The following is a 15,571-nucleotide window of genomic DNA, read 5'->3' as shown; positions in this document are numbered from 1 at the left end:
TTGTCCACTATATTTGCAAGTCTGTTTTTGATTAGTTTGTTCTTTTTATTCCTTAGATTTTGCATATAAGTGAAATCATATAGTGTTTATCTTTCTCTGTCTGACTTAAATACCTTCTAGGTCCATCAAAGCAATATGTTTTTCCATCCCCTTCCTTTTAGTCTGTGTCTTTTAATTTAAAGTGCGTCTCTTATAGGCAACATGTAGGGGTCTTGTTTTCCTTCCCATTCATCCACTCTTTTAGTTGGAGCACTTAATTCTTTTCCATTTGAGGTACTTATTGATAAAAATGTAGTTGTTACCATTATTTATTCCTGTTTTTGAAACATTTTTTTTCTTCTTAAAGAAATCCCTCCAACATTTCCTGTAATATGGGCTTGGTGGTAATAAATTCCTTCAGCTTATTTTGTCTGGAAAGCTCTTTATCTGTCCTTTAACTCTAAATGATAGCTTTGCTGGATAAAGTATTCTTAGTTGTAGATCCTGGGTCTTCATCCTGTTGAATATTTTTTGCCAAGCCTTTCTGTCCTGCATAGTTTCTTTTGAGAAATCAGCTGCCAATCTTATGGGTTTTCCCTTATAAGTAACTATCTGTTTTTCTCTTGCTGCTTTTAATATTATTTCTTTATATTTAACCTTTGGCATTTAATTATGATGTGTCTTGGTGTGGGCCTCTTTGGATCCCTGATTTTTGGAATTATCTGAGTTTCCTGAGGTTTTATGTCTACTTCCTTCACCAGGTTAGGGAATTTTCCATCATTATTTCTTCAAACAGCTGTTCAACATCTTGATTTTTTTTCAGGTACACCGATCAGACAGATATTTGGACCCTTAATAGTGTCCCTTAATAGCTCCTTAAATTATTTTTATAGTCTTGGCATCTTATCTGTTGCCATTCTCATTGAGTGTCCTTGGCTTTCCCATCCTCTAGATAGAGCATTTGATCCTTTTCTTTATTCACTCTGTTTATTCCTTTGTTTATTCCATTTAATATACCTCTCATCTCAGATAATGTGTTCTTCATTTTGGATTGGTTCCCTTTTATAATCTCCATTTCCATTTTTATGTTTTGTTTTGTTTTTTTATCTCTTTGTTGAAGTTCTCACTGAATTTATCTACACTTCCCAAAAGTTCATTGAGCATCTGTGTAACCAGTGCTTTGAACTCTGCATCTGTTAGATTACTTGACTCCATTATAGCTGGATCTCTGTTCTCTTCTCTCATTTGGTTTCTGTTTCTTTGTCTTCCCATTTTGGCTGCCTTTCTGTATCTATTTCTATGTACTAAGCAAAGCTCCTACATCTCCTGATCTTATTAGTGTGGATTTGTGAAGTAGGTGTCTAGTGGCACAGTCCTGAGAGGGGCTCAGCTACAGGCCAAATTTAGCTCAAGCCTCTGCCCCTCCAGGGCCACCTGTTAAGATTCGGCAAGCAACCCACAGATGCTGTGCTTATAGTTGCCTCAAAAGGCCACGCCAGAAACCGAGGCCAGCTGCCTTCAGTGTGCGTCTAGGCTCTACTCAGCAAGGAGCACCTGACTTGCTGAGGATAAACCTGGATGTGGCTTCGGTGGGGACTCGACTTGGAGTAGGAGGGGTTTCAGGGAATCCTCTGGGCAGAGCGACCTCTGTTATCCAGTCTGATGACCTCATGGCTATGGCGGCGCTGTGTCGGCACACTGGGAGGCCAGAGGGCTCAACAGGGAACAATGGATACCGCCGGCACTTCTGTACAGAGTTAATCTACCCCCAGCCCTCACTCCGACAATGTCTCCCTGTAAGTCCTGGTTCCCCCTGTGGGCAGCCTAATCAGCACTGTCTGTCACCGCGAAAATCCGCTCATGGACGCGGCCCCTTTAAGAGGCTTCTTCTGCTGCTGCAGCCTCCATCTCAGCCGACCGAGACCAAATCACCCCGCGTCCTCGCCTCGTCCTACCTTCTGCTGTTGCAGGGTGCTTTCTTGGATTTCTCCCTAGTTGTCTGGCTTGTTCAAGATCCCAGGTGATTTTTCCTTGCTGCTTGCTCCTTGTTTCCGTCACAACTTTGATTTGGTCACCAGAAAGATGAACAGAGCTTCTATCATCTATGCCATTTTGGTTCTTCTCCTGATTTGATATCTTAATTACTACCTAGGAGGCAGAAGGAATCAAACGGAGAAAACTGCAATTGGTAAAACAGCAGCAGCAGTCCCTCATGTTAGCTGGGAGAGAGCTCAACAAAAAGAGCAAAGCAAAATTACCTGTTATAATTCTTGAATAAGAAACATCAAATATGTGGTTTTTATAAATGGAATTTAATGAGAAAGGGGAAAAAAAATCTACTCTTAGTATCCAGGCACTGATTTGACACAGTTATGCTATATGTTGCCCTCCTTTTGGATATAAACAATTTCACAAGAACATCCACTTCAGACAAGATCATGTACAACCCACAAAATGCCAAATATTGCCCTGTCACCTAAATAAACAACCGCTACTTCTTTACCTATTACAGCTTTCTCTTTTCTCTAGTTTGCTCTCCCCATAGATAAAATTTTTTAGCTACCCAATCATAGAGTTGCTCCTGCTTTTTGATAATACCAAATCTGGAGCTTCAGCTTCCTTATACTCTCCCCAAATTTACCCACCCAAAGCCCAGAATAAGTTCTTTCTAACATCCTCTTACTGAGACACCCCTTAACTCTCTATGGTGTCTGTTCTCCCTTGGTACAATGAGCACTAGATATTTGTTTAACTGGAGGTATTCCTGTGGTCTTTGACTGAAGGGCATTGACAGTAGCATAAATATAAAAGTAACCAGTGGTAAATTTCAATATTTCTTGAGCCTACACAATACACAAAGCAGAGTTTTAGGTTCTAGGGAGGATTTGTGCCAAAGAGTTTATAATCTATTGAGGCTGCAAAATAAGTATACTAATGAGGCACAAAATGCTTGGGTTTTAAGAAACAAAGGTTATATTATGCTGAAGAAAACAAGATAACTTCATGAACAGATATATTTTGAGATTTGTCTCAAAGTAGAGGAGGGTTTATGATTTCCACATGTGTAAGTGATGAGGATATTAAGAGCTAAGACAAAAGAATATGTACTGTACTATATTTGCTTTCTTAACCTATAACAACACTCTCTTAAAGCACTGTTTAAGTGCTCTACAAATATTAGCATTCTTTATTCCTCATAACACCCATATTTTATAGATGGAACTGAGAGAGGCTAAGTCACATGCCCAAGGTCACACAGCAAATAAGTGACAGAGCTGTTATTCAAACCCAAGTTTTCCTGACTCTTAAGCCATGTTCTTAACCGTTCCAACAGTGCAAACCAACAAATGCCTTGATGTCTTACGGTGTTGAAGTAACAGAAATTCAAGCCAATTAAGTTCTGGGCTCCATCAGTGTTGTTAAAAAGAGGCAAGCAAGCAGACAAACCAAAAAAAACTCAAACTAAAAAACAGAAAGAAAAGGAATAAATTAGTGTGAATAAGAATATTGTGATGTCTAATACTTGGAAGAGTTCTAGGTACTTTAGGATATCAGCAGCCAAGGCACTTTCTAAGGCAAATTTTTCTGCTGAATTTACATTGACCAGCTAGCTAAAGGTCCATCATGGTTTACCCAATGATAATCAATGTCTATCCACTCTGATTGGAAGGGCCCTTCATGGGAGGAAGGAGGCTACCCAAGGAAACAATTTACTTCTGAATGTGGTAGGTATCAACAGAGTAACTACAAAATGCTGGTCCAAAAGACACAAAAGAATTATGAAAGAGAAAGGTGGTACAATTTCAAGCCAAATAAGGGCTTCAGAATCTTTTCAGGCTGTAATAGGCTTTAATGCAGGAGATAAAGTTTGTAAATAGTGTTAAATATTTAAGGGGATTTAATTTGTCAAATTTATAAGCTTAAAAGAGCACTAAATCTAAGAAGCAGCAAGTAAACTTTTACAACAAAATCTAGGTTGAATTAAAAGTTTATAACTTTATTGTTAAATATTAATTAAAACACAAGTCATAGTGTTAACTCTCCTTAATACACACAAGTGCCCCTCAGACATTAAATCCACTGACACCAGGTGTACAATAGGTGATTTGAAAATTTGACATTTTTCCATCTTCCAAGGACTTTTGTCCTTACTGTGTAATGTCTGTGTTGAGATTGTAATGTGAATTACATCACTTCAACATGAATTAAAGAATTAATGTAATTAGCATGAATTACATTGAATTATTTGACTTAATATTACTAGGCAAATGTAGAGTACAATAAGAACCAGTACTTCATGGACCCCAGAATGGGCAAAACCCTAGTGAAAAAATAGGACTTTGCTACTCACTCCATTAACCCCTTCTATGTGCCCTGTCCCAGTCATAATCCTCTCTCCTCCCCATGTATAACAACTGTCCTGACTTTTATAGTAATTACTGCTTGCTTTTTCAAAATAGTTTTATCATTCAAAATGCATCCCTTGTCACTATAGTTTAGCCTCGTTCATTTAAAACATATCTATGACTTTTAAGTCCCTTTTAACCTATAGAGTTATCCCACATTTTTCTTTTCCTCATAGTACATATGCTGAGAACCCAGGCCCATTTGTCCTATAGTTTCTACAATCTAGATTTTACTCATTGTATACTCATGTCTAATTTAACATGTTCCTTCATCTTCTGTATTCTCTGTAAATTAGCATCTAGATCCAGACTCAGGTTCATCCAGATATCTAAAGGTATATGTGGTGTTTGGCAAGACTATAGGAGGCAAGTAACATCTAGTTGTCTCTTTGTGATGTTAGCAGTCTTTAATGCTTGATGCATAATTCATTGGGAGTTGCAAAATGGTGATATTCTTTCCATTTTTTATGTGTTAGTTGGAATACTTTAATAAAGATACACTTCATCTATTTTACCCACTACTTAGTTATGCAATGGTACAGTTCATATGTGAAAGGCTGGATAAATTGATCCTATCTTTTTATTTAAGATTAAAAGTATTTAAGATAATGAATTGGTTCCCTATTATCTTCTGTGAATGACCAATTATTTCCTTTTAAAATACCATTACAAACTCATAGATTTAAATATATTTGATAGGTTTCAATCTATGATATTTCTTATCCTTACCAATGCTCAAATAATCCCTTCTCTGGCCAGCGAAGCATCTTCAAGTTGGCTCCCGAGTCCATTTGAAATGACCTTAGTAGTCTTTGAGAGCTTCCAAACTATCTGGTGTGTCAAGATATTCTAAGCTTATCTTGTACATTTCCTGCCCCAGACCTGGAATTGGCCACTTCTCTAAGAAGCCATGGTTTTTTCTAATGTGAAATGGTATTTCAAGACCACAGTATAGAGCTGGGGATGCTCGTTGCTACTGTTTTTTAAATTATTTTGCTCATTGTTTTTAGGATTTTGGGGGGACATAGCAGTTATGTCCCCTAAAATGCCTACATTAGTAATCCTGATTCTTAAGAATTAAGATGAGATGCAGGGTTAAAATATCCCATAATTACTCATTTGTTTCAGCCTACATAGTCTCCAAATAACAATACTAAGACTACTACCATAATGATTATTAAAAACACTAAACATTTTGAGCACAAACTATCAGTTTAGTTCTGCCTGTTTTGAACTTCATATATATGGAATCATAAAGTACGTACTCATGTCTGACTCTTTTCACACTACATGATGTTTTATCAGAGGTCTTTTTATGTTGTTATGTAATGTTCCATTGTATAACTCATTAAAACATGAACAGTTCTTTAGAAAAATCTATCTGGTTCAAGTGTAGTGATCATATATCACTCATGATAGAGGTCCAAGCATCTGGCCTCAGAGACCACGTAGTCTGTGCTCTGACTTTTTGAATTGGACTCTAGATCCTAAGCAGTGTGATGATATAAACTGAACTTCAGTTTCATGAATTCCATTTACACTTCTCATTCCTATTTCATCTCTGGGCTAAAGTTAAGAAATAGAGATATTAATGGTATTATCCCACAGTCTCAAGCCTTGGTCAAACCAATTATGATTGATGTAGTGCAAGTTTCCACAATCTTATTTCAGCCCTGAGCCTATAGGAAGCCATATCTTCAGAGAATCATATAGTGTTAGAAGGAAGAATCTTGAAGATCAACTATTTCTGTGGGGTCAAGCCTATGGTTTTTAAACCTCTTCAATCTAGACTCTTTAGGCATCTTCCCACTGGCCTGTAACTTTTCAGATGACGGTTATTTCACCTTAGGTCTCTTCTAGTCCCTTATCTCACAATATTCCAGAGACTGCCCCTCTGTCTCCTTGGGATTGCTTTCCCTGCACAGAGACTGCCTTGACACTTGGGGCCTGAGTGAGGCCAAAACAAATTCTTGAAGGAGGGAGACATAGCTTGCTTATTGCCCATATTATCTCTATTTAAGTCTCCATTACTCTTATTCTGATCATCAAGTGCATTCCCAAGAGCAGTGATTCTCAAACTGTCTGTACCGACAACCTCTCTACATTTTTAAAAATTGTTGAGTGTCTTCTAAAAAGACTTTTGTTATGTGTTGTGCACACACATATATTTGTGTAAACATGTATGTATATATATGTATTAACATAAATAACAGTTTTCATGAAAAATAATTTTCTAAAAGAGTGGTATTGTTTTTCATTTATGACTTGATTTAAAAGAAGACAGCTGAATTTTCATAACTGCTTTTTCATTCAACCTGTTGTAATATGTTGCCATGTTTAAAATATATGAAAAAAAATTCAGCCTCACACAGATAACGTAGTTGGAAAAGCATTTTAGTAGCCTTTTTAGATAATTGTGGATATTCTTTGATACTACACTTAAACCAAAAGAGGTATTTTCTTAAAGGTTATTTGCAATGTAAATTCTAAAACCATATCAGTGAACTTTTCATGCTCTACTACATTAAAAACCAACAGTCTTTCTTGCATTTGGAATGACTCTTTCACCCATACTTATATTGTAAACTTACATTGTAAAATCGCAATGCATTAGCCATTTGGAACATATTAGTTCATTGAGTTAGGCAGGTCTTCCATATACTGATGGATTTCACTAATCAATATCCAAAAGTCATAATTGTTATCACCACTGATCACAACAGAAAGTGTTGGGAGATGTCAAGCTTGTTTTAGCTGATACAGGTCTTCCAAATTTTTATTTTTGCTTGACAGCCTGGATTTTTTCATTGGCAATAAATCCTGTAAGTTGTTTTATTTGAAATTATAGAGTTATTTTGTTCATTTTTGAGAATATGTTTGCCAAATACTCAATTTTGAAAAAGTGGCTAGTTCAGTTTGCAACTCAAACAATTGCACAAAAGCTCTTCCTTGAGACAACCACTAAACTTAAGCACAAAGCAGAAGTGCTGAATGCATAATTCCCATTTTGCCACACAAAATATTTAAAAGAAGGTACTCAAGGGTTGAAATTTAATAAAATTATAATTTTTGTTGCTTCATCAAATATATTTAAAATGAAATTTTCTTTCCCTTCTTCTCCATGAGCATGTAGTGGTAAAGAATAGAGTATCTTCTACTATAGTTTGGTGCCACTGCCTTGATTCATGTTGAGGCCAGAAGTTTTACCCACTGTTGGTTTTGTACTATCAAAGTAAATGTTAACACAGGTAAATAATGTCTTAGAGTTACTATGAAAAGTTTTGACCTCGTGATATTCCCTTGAAATTCTTGGCTTCCCCAGAGGTATGGGAACTACATTTTGAGAATCGCTGCCCTGGAGAATAGTAAGGCCTTTTCTTTTTTTCCTCTAATCCTTCTCATGCAGAGAATGTAGTAAGATTTAGTCAATTATTTTGTATCCCCTTTTTTTTGGGGGGGGGCGGGGTGCAGTTGCTCATCAAGTTATATGCAAATATAGTATTTGATTTGCAACCCACAGAAGAGATTTTAGAAGCCATCTGGACCAATAAGTAGCCATTTTAAAAATGTTCCACTGAGTTCTAGCCTGAATGCTATAATTTGAATCTTTGTTCCCCTATGTGCTGTATTTCTTTGTCTGCTTTCAAGTATTTTCTTTATCTTTTGGTTTTAAGCACTTTATGATGTTTCTGACTATGGTTTTAAGTTTATCTATTTGGGTTTTGCTGTGATTCTTGGGTCTGTAAATGTATGCCTTTCACCAAATTTGAGGTTTTCAACCATTATTTCTTCAAATATAGGCATTTTTTTTCCTGCTCTAATCTTTTCTCCTCTTCCTCTGGTCATCTATAATACGAATATTGATCCTTTTGATATTGTCCCACAGATCTCTAAGCCTGTTTTCAAATTTTTTCACTTTTTCCCTTCTTTTGTTTATATTGGATACTTTGTATCTTCAAGTTCAGTGACCCTGTCTTCTGTCATCTCCATTTATTCTGAGTCCCTACAGTGAATTCTAAAATTTCTATTATTGGGTGTTTCAATTCTAAAATTTGTTTGATTCTTTTTTCATAACTCCTGTTTCTTTTCTGAGAACTTCTGTCTTTCCATTCATTTCAACAGCCCTGACTTCTTGGAACATGGTTATAATAGCTGCTTTAAAGTCTGTGTCTGATAATTTTGACATTTAGGTCATCTTGGGATTGGCACTGTGGTTTGCTTTTACTTTTGAGAGCTATTTAGGTTTTCCACTTAGTTTGTTGATTAATTTTGGATCATATCTTGGACATTTTGAATATTATGAGAGTCTTGGTCCTGTTTAAATCTTCTGGAGATTGTTGATTTATTTTTTTCAGGAAGCAGTTAACCTAGTTTTGTTTTGATTGTTTCCTGTGGGCTGTGGTTCCAGTTTCAATTTAGTTTCCAAAGCCCTTGTGGTACTTCCCCTCTTGTGTACCCCCTCAGCAGCCAGTCTGAAACCTTGGGAGTAGTACATTATAATGCAATGTTTATTTAAAGCCTTCACTCTGCTGATTCCAGTCAGTTTCACACATGTACAACTAGGGGGTGAGATTAGGATTCTTTCTCCAGTTCCCTCATTTCCTTGATCCTCTGCTTATTTTCTGCCTCCCAGGATTCCCTAGTGTTCTGGCTAGGAAGCCAGGACATTAGCTTCCCTCTACTGTTGCCAAGGTTCTGCTATGCAGAATCTGTCACAGCCACATAGTGAGAAGAGGGAATGGCTCTACCTCTTCATTGGCACTGCTTTAGGGCAGAAGGAGAAAACAGGGCCACCTCACTGCTGGTGGGGAAAGAGAGGGACACATAGTCTTTGCTGGCACTTCCTTGATGTAGAGCAGGGAGCGTCCATAAGGCAATGATCACACAGTCTGCTTGGTGGGAAGAAGGAGTGCTGCTTGTTTTCTGATAATCACCTGGGGTTGGAGGGGTGAAAATCAGAAGGTTCCATCCCACAGTCCTCCCACTCCCATTTCCCAGTCCTGCAGCCAGAGAGAGTGGATTTTTGTTGGGGCTTTTTCTGTCTGGGCCCTTGGCAGTTCTGGTTTTCAGGTTGCTCTAGGATCCAGGCTGGGATACATATGGGGTAAAATAGAAAACCCAAGGAAGTTGCAGTCAGCTACATTTCTCTTTAATCCTTACCTAGTCCACTTGTTTTTATTTACCTTTCACAGTCTTCTGATAGTTGTTTTATGCATTTTAGTCAAAGGTTTTTAATTGTGGGAGAGGTGATTAGTAAGAGAGCTATCGAGTAGAGGGTAGTCTGTTTTATCTAGAAAAGGAGTCTCATTATCTGTTTTTATTAAAAAATAATCTTTATCACTTTGATAGGTGAAAAGTTGTTGCTTATTTTGTATTTTTATAATTTAGGGTAGAGCATGTTTTCATATATTAACCACTTTTAGTTTATACTTAGCTTAATTTGGGGATTTACTTAGCGCTTAATTTAGGAATAACTCTTAGACTTTTTTGATAGAATTTTTCTGCTTACTTTTTAACTCTTGTTTTAATTTTTTAATGGAGAAAAGTTTAAGATTTATATATAATCATCTGTAATTTCCTTTGTGACTTCTTCCATTATTTTTATGCTTAGAAAATCTTCCTTCTGAAGTCAGATAAATACTCACATGAACTTTTCTGTTTTCATTTTCCATGTTTAACTCTTTGATCCATCTTAAATTTATTAGTGTGTAATAAAACAAAAATATTTTGCTTAAAAATTTTCATGTTGCTAAGTATTATATCCTATATATTTCTCATTAAAACTTATTTCAAATTTCTTAAAAGTTAGGTATACTGACAAACAGAAAAGCTCCAGGGTCTTTTTAAAAATATATATATGGTGATTTTAAGGATCGAGCTTCATCTAAAAGATGTAAATTTGTTTTTCAGGTTGAATTTAGTGAAGAGCCCACTGTTGTAAAAGTCCTGTGATAAGAGGGCTCCTTTTTTAGTCTGGCCCAATCAGGAGACAGAAACCACCCGGTTATTTAAACAAGGAAAGTTAACATAAAGAATTTATAAGCAGTCATAGGGGAGTAACAAGGAAGGACGAACTTGGAATGGGAGTTCAGGCCTTGATGAAGAACATATGGTTACAGCCCATTGGATGGAGGATAATTTTGCTGCTTTTCCCAGGGCAAACCTGATCTACAGTCACTGGGCAAGCAGGAATAACCGTCTGAGGTGCTGGTAAACCAAGGCCGCTAGGCAGGTTTGCAGAGGGAGTCAGGCATGCCACTGTAGGCACTCCTGGAACCAGGAGCTGAAGAGACATTCCTCTGCAGGAGTCTAGTACACTTTTATGTACAACTTGGACCAGAACAGCTCAAGGCAGCTAAATGGCACAAAGGTAGGGTAGCCAGCTACTTAGGACGCTACCCTATTGGAACCCTGATAGGCGCATGCTTGGAGCTGGGCAGAGGATTGTGGGAACAGCAACCTGTATCAGGTCACCTCTGAGCTACTTTGTCGTGAAAGGTTAGTGGTAATCCCTGCTAGGTCACTAGTGTGTGCACTTCTGGAAGCTGAGGAGAGGGTACGTGGAGCACTGACCTAGGCTGAGGCACAGACCTGTGCTTTTTGGAACTCCTGGCCATACCACTGCTTCCTGAGTCAAAAGCTGGAAAAAAATGCATAGTGACCAAATGGAGAAATTGTACTGGAGGCACTTAGCAGTGGAGAAAACTGGGCTGGCCAAGCACTGGAGTTAAAAATAATAGTAAAAAATTTTAAAAGCACGCTCTTTAAGATAGTGGTTGGCAAACTTATTTTGCAAAGGGCCAGATGTAAATATTTTGAGCTTTGTGGGCCAAGAGACAAATTGAGTATGTTATGTAGGTACTTACATAACAGGAGATAAAACTCCTGTCTTGCCTGCCCTATCTGTCAACCAAGAAGTATAGCCAGACTAAAAGACTACACAAATGGGAGAAATCCTGCTCCATGTGGTTCTGCCTCTCCACCGGCAACTCCTCCATGGTACACTGTGCCTGTGCAGATGCATTAGTCCCCTGTCCTTGGAGCGCCTCAGGGTCACAGTACTCTGCCCTGATTTAAAGACTGGGAGCAGATACTCTTGTGAATGCTTGTAGATACTCTTGACTCAGAGCTGTGATTATGGGGATGAACTTCCCCCTGCTCTATAATAGAGAGAGATGAAGGGAGGAGGGTCAACCTTAGAGAAAGAGAAACCTAGGACGGTATTGCAGCTAAGAATTCAGGCCTTAGAATTAAGTAGACTTTGAATCCAATTAGAATTAAGTAAGGTTTAAATCCAAACTATACCACTTATGCTGTGTAACCACTTACAGCTGTGTCATTATTATGGTATCTGTCCTTCACACCTTGGCCCTATGCCACCTTTCCAGTTTCATCTCCTGCCACTTCCTTTCTCATTGTCTACTCTCCCCCCACCACCTAACACTTGTGTTTTAACCAGATGGAACTACCTGGGAGCTTGTTAAAAGGTAAAACCCCTGGCCCCATCTCAAACTTAATTATTGGAATTTGCACTTTATGAAATGCGCATAAACGTTTAAGAAGCACAGGTCTAAGCTACTTCCTGGAACTTTGATTTCTGGAAGAAACTATGTCACAGTCCACCTTGTAACTGCTGAGCATATGTGAATGTCCTCTGGATAAGTATGATATGCTTTGCAATTTTAAGTATTCTATGAATAATTCTTTGAGTTATTCCCAAACTAAGCTGTGTCCAAAATAAGAGGTCCTTAAGCAACTAGCTTCCTTGATCTCTTCATTCCCAGCCCTTTGAAATTCATCTTGCTTCTTTCTCCTGTTTTTCTGGGAGTTACTATCTGAATCCAGAGAGAGTCTCCTAACCAGAGAGGAGCTTAAGCAAACTCAATCAAATGCTTGCTGTGTATAATGAAAGATTGTGTTAGGTACAGCATGGACATAGAAATTCAAAGACTATCTGGTTCTCAGGGACCTTTTTATTTAGTTGGAAAGACATAAATGATCAGAGTAAAATAATTTAATGCCTTATATTTGGGTAGGCTTTTGTCGCCTACCATCACCTTCTCTGAACCTTTGCAATAATTCTGTGATGTTGGTAGGAAGGGATTATTAACTTTAAAATAAATATATAAGAAATCAGATTCAAAGATATTAAGGGATTTATCAATGTCATATCACTGTTAAAGAGCTAGAATATGTATCCATGTCTTCTAGCTCCAAGTCTGTTTTTTCCTTTTTTTAAATAATGTGCCAATTGTACCCTTTAATACCAAATTAATTTAAAATAAAGAAAAAGCAGTATAGGATTGCGAAAGTAATTGTAATAGGAGAGAAATCATTTGACTGAAAGAGTCTGAGCAGGCTTCAGTAAAGACAGGATTTAGCAGGACTTTGAACTATGAGCAGGATTTGTCTGGGCAGAAAAGGGGGACAGGCAATCCAAGAAGAGGAACTAGAGGGAGAACAGCACAAAGTCTGTTCAAAGAATGATTAGACCTGTGTTCTTAGGCTTTTTGGAATCTGTTCCAGTCCAACTGAATGAGGCACCTGAACTTCCTAGGTGGAAATTATTGTTTAGTGTCGAGGAACCACAGTAGTTTTTTCCTTTGCTTCATTCTCTTGCACAAAATCCATGGAGCAGAGGGTCATAGAGACATGACTACAGATATTTAACTAGTGGAACCTAAAGGTGGGTGTTTCTAGACTGGGTTGTGTTTTATAGAATACCACATTTACTTTTTAAAGGCATTGTTTGACTTGTTTTGGATAGTTGGGAAGAGCATCTCTCACCTTAGGGAAATGCGGGTAGATGGTATCTATACATACACTACTTTTCATAGAAAACTAGTGAACTTCAAAAAGTGATTGAGATCAAGATCAATGATAAGTGTGAGCATAAGAGCAGGGAACAACAAAACCCTGAAGATTATAAAGTGATTCTTCAAGATGAATAGGTGTGGAATATCTGGATTGGTTTAAACCTAGAAGGAAGTGGCCTGATAGGTTATTAAAAGCTTGAAAGAAAGAAAGAAAGAGAGAGAGAGAGAGAGAGAGAAAGAGAGAGAGAGAAAAGAAAAAAGAAAAGGCACCTACCACGGTAGGGTCTGTCAGCCCTCTTACTAGGACCTCGGCTAGGGCCCCCTTTGTGACGTGACATAGCCTTAGCTTATTTATTGGTGGGCGAGGCCCCAACCCAGCGGGCCCCGCAGAGGGCGGAGCGGGGCCATGGCTGAGGAAGCCAAAGTGAGTGGCGAATCCCAAGACACTGAAGTTAAGATCCAGCAGCCCGCTGAAAAAATCTTCGGGGGACCGCCAAGGCGGAGCCCCCGCTCCGTGCTCAAAGTGTCCCAGCTGTTGCTCAGAGCTATCGCCTTGCACAAAGGGCTGACTCTGGCCACCCTCAAGAAGGAGCTGGGAAATGCTGGCTACCAAGTGCGCAGGAAGTGTGTCCGCCACTCTGGTGAAGCGCCCAAGTCTGATATTAAGGGCACACTCCTCCGGGTCAGCGGAAGCAACGCCGCCGGCTATTTCAGGGTCTGGAAGATTCCGAAGCCGAAGAGAAAGCCAGGACGCCCAAGGTTGGAGGAGTGCGCCCGTTCCTCGAGGGGGACCTCTGCAGGGCCACGGGGCTCACGGAAGCCCCGCGTGCGTCGGAGGGTGGCCAAGAAGGCCAAGGAAGTATGGAGACGGAGCACGAGGGGCAATGGCACCGTGAGGAGAAGGCCCAGAGCCAAGGAGGAAAAGAGGGCCAAGGGAATGGACGAAGGGAGAGGACGTACCTTGAAGGAAAACAGGCCTAGGACCCGAGAGGAGAAGAGGTCAAGGGAAGAAAAGAAGCATGACCCTGAGAAGCCGGTGAAACGGAGCATCCAGAGGTCAATCTCAGTTAAAATTGACCCAAGGCCTGCTCGCACAAAGACTTCCACTAAATCTGAAAGTCCTCGGAGTGCAGCAGCCGGGAATCTGTAGTGTGGGAGCAGTTTCCCTTCCCCCAGGCACACAGATGCCTTTCCCTATAAGGCTCCAATTAGAGCAGCTCTCACACTCGTTGAAATGAACAAACTATTCACAAAGCCTTTCCGCCACTGCATTGTATCTGTTTCTTCTTTGCTGCACCTGGAAAGGGGGTAGGAGGTGTTGAGGTGAGGCCTGTAGCAGGGGCATGGGGGATGAAGAGAGAAAAAGGAGTTGAAATTCTATTCCTGCTACAGGACCCAGGAAAATGCCTTTGAGAAGGAAAGGAGAAAACCAGCAATTTCATGGGATTAGACAGAGTGGTGAATTAACGTTAGACACTCTTACAAATCCAAACTGAGTTTTGGGGAGAAGGGCATGTAAGGACTGAAGTGGGGGGTATCATTTGGGGCAGGAGAAGAGTAGACAGCCTCTGAGAGGTCACTACCCCTGACCCAAAGTGTTTTTACCTGAAATTCCTTTTAGGAAAAAGCCCCTGCCCCCAGAGTTGATTGTAATGGGTTTGCAGTTTTTGCCCTGACTTGATCATCTTAAAAATATGTTTTAGGGGGTGGCTCCATAGTGTAGTGGTTAGCACATCTGCTTTACATGTAGAAGATCCTGGGTTTGCACCCCAGGTGGAGCCACGGACCATACCCCGGGTGCGCCAGGCCCTCCGGGTGTGTGGAGAGTGCACCAGAGTGCACCAAGAGTGCACTGAATGCTCCAAGTGCGCAGGGGGCACCAGGCCCCTGGTGCATGCTGCCAGCATGTGGGAGGAGACACCCCACCTTCGGAAATCCAGTTCTTAAGGGGAAACAGCAACAGCCATAGGTCAGGGGTGGAAGTGTGTGTTGCCACAGGGAATTAAGGAGGGGAAAAATATATATATATATTTTGTTAATCCTCCGCTAAATGAGTGTGTGAAGCATCTAGCACAGGGTTTGCTTGGCACAGGGTACGTGCTCATCACTGAGAGTTAAATGAGTATGAATAATTTTTAATAGAGTAATAATGTGCTATAGCAGAAAAATTACAGGATCAGTACTTAACAAGACCAGGATTCTAGTCAAAATTCTGCCACTCTGACCTTAGCTATCATAACTTAACCATTCCTCGTCTTGGTTTCCTTCTCTGTAAAAAAGTTGGGATTGCGCTAGGATGACTTTAGGTGATTTTAAGTGTCAGTAAAATGATAAGAGGGACTTAAATATGACATAATGACAAAATTCAAT

The 15,571-nt window shown here is 39.5% G+C and overlaps 1 protein-coding gene across 1 annotated transcript; it reads left to right on the top strand.

Annotated features, from left to right (window-relative positions):
• The first annotated feature begins 13,181 nt into the window (after window positions 1–13,181).
• On the top strand, window positions 13,182–14,409 carry H1-7 (H1.7 linker histone). Its single transcript, XM_039882856.1, has 2 exons — window positions 13,182–13,187; window positions 13,548–14,409. The coding sequence occupies exons 1-2, from the start codon at window positions 13,182–13,184 to the stop codon at window positions 14,349–14,351; spliced, it is 810 nt and encodes a 269-aa protein (XP_039738790.1). The 3' UTR covers window positions 14,352–14,409.
• Window positions 14,410–15,571: the final 1,162 nt, after the last annotated feature.

This window comes from Pteropus medius, unplaced genomic scaffold, assembly GCF_902729225.1.
Source record: "Pteropus medius unplaced genomic scaffold, Ma_sr-lr_union100, whole genome shotgun sequence".
In the NCBI taxonomy this organism is placed as follows: domain Eukaryota; kingdom Metazoa; phylum Chordata; class Mammalia; order Chiroptera; family Pteropodidae; genus Pteropus; species Pteropus medius.
This window is presented reverse-complemented; position numbering and strand designations above follow the sequence as displayed.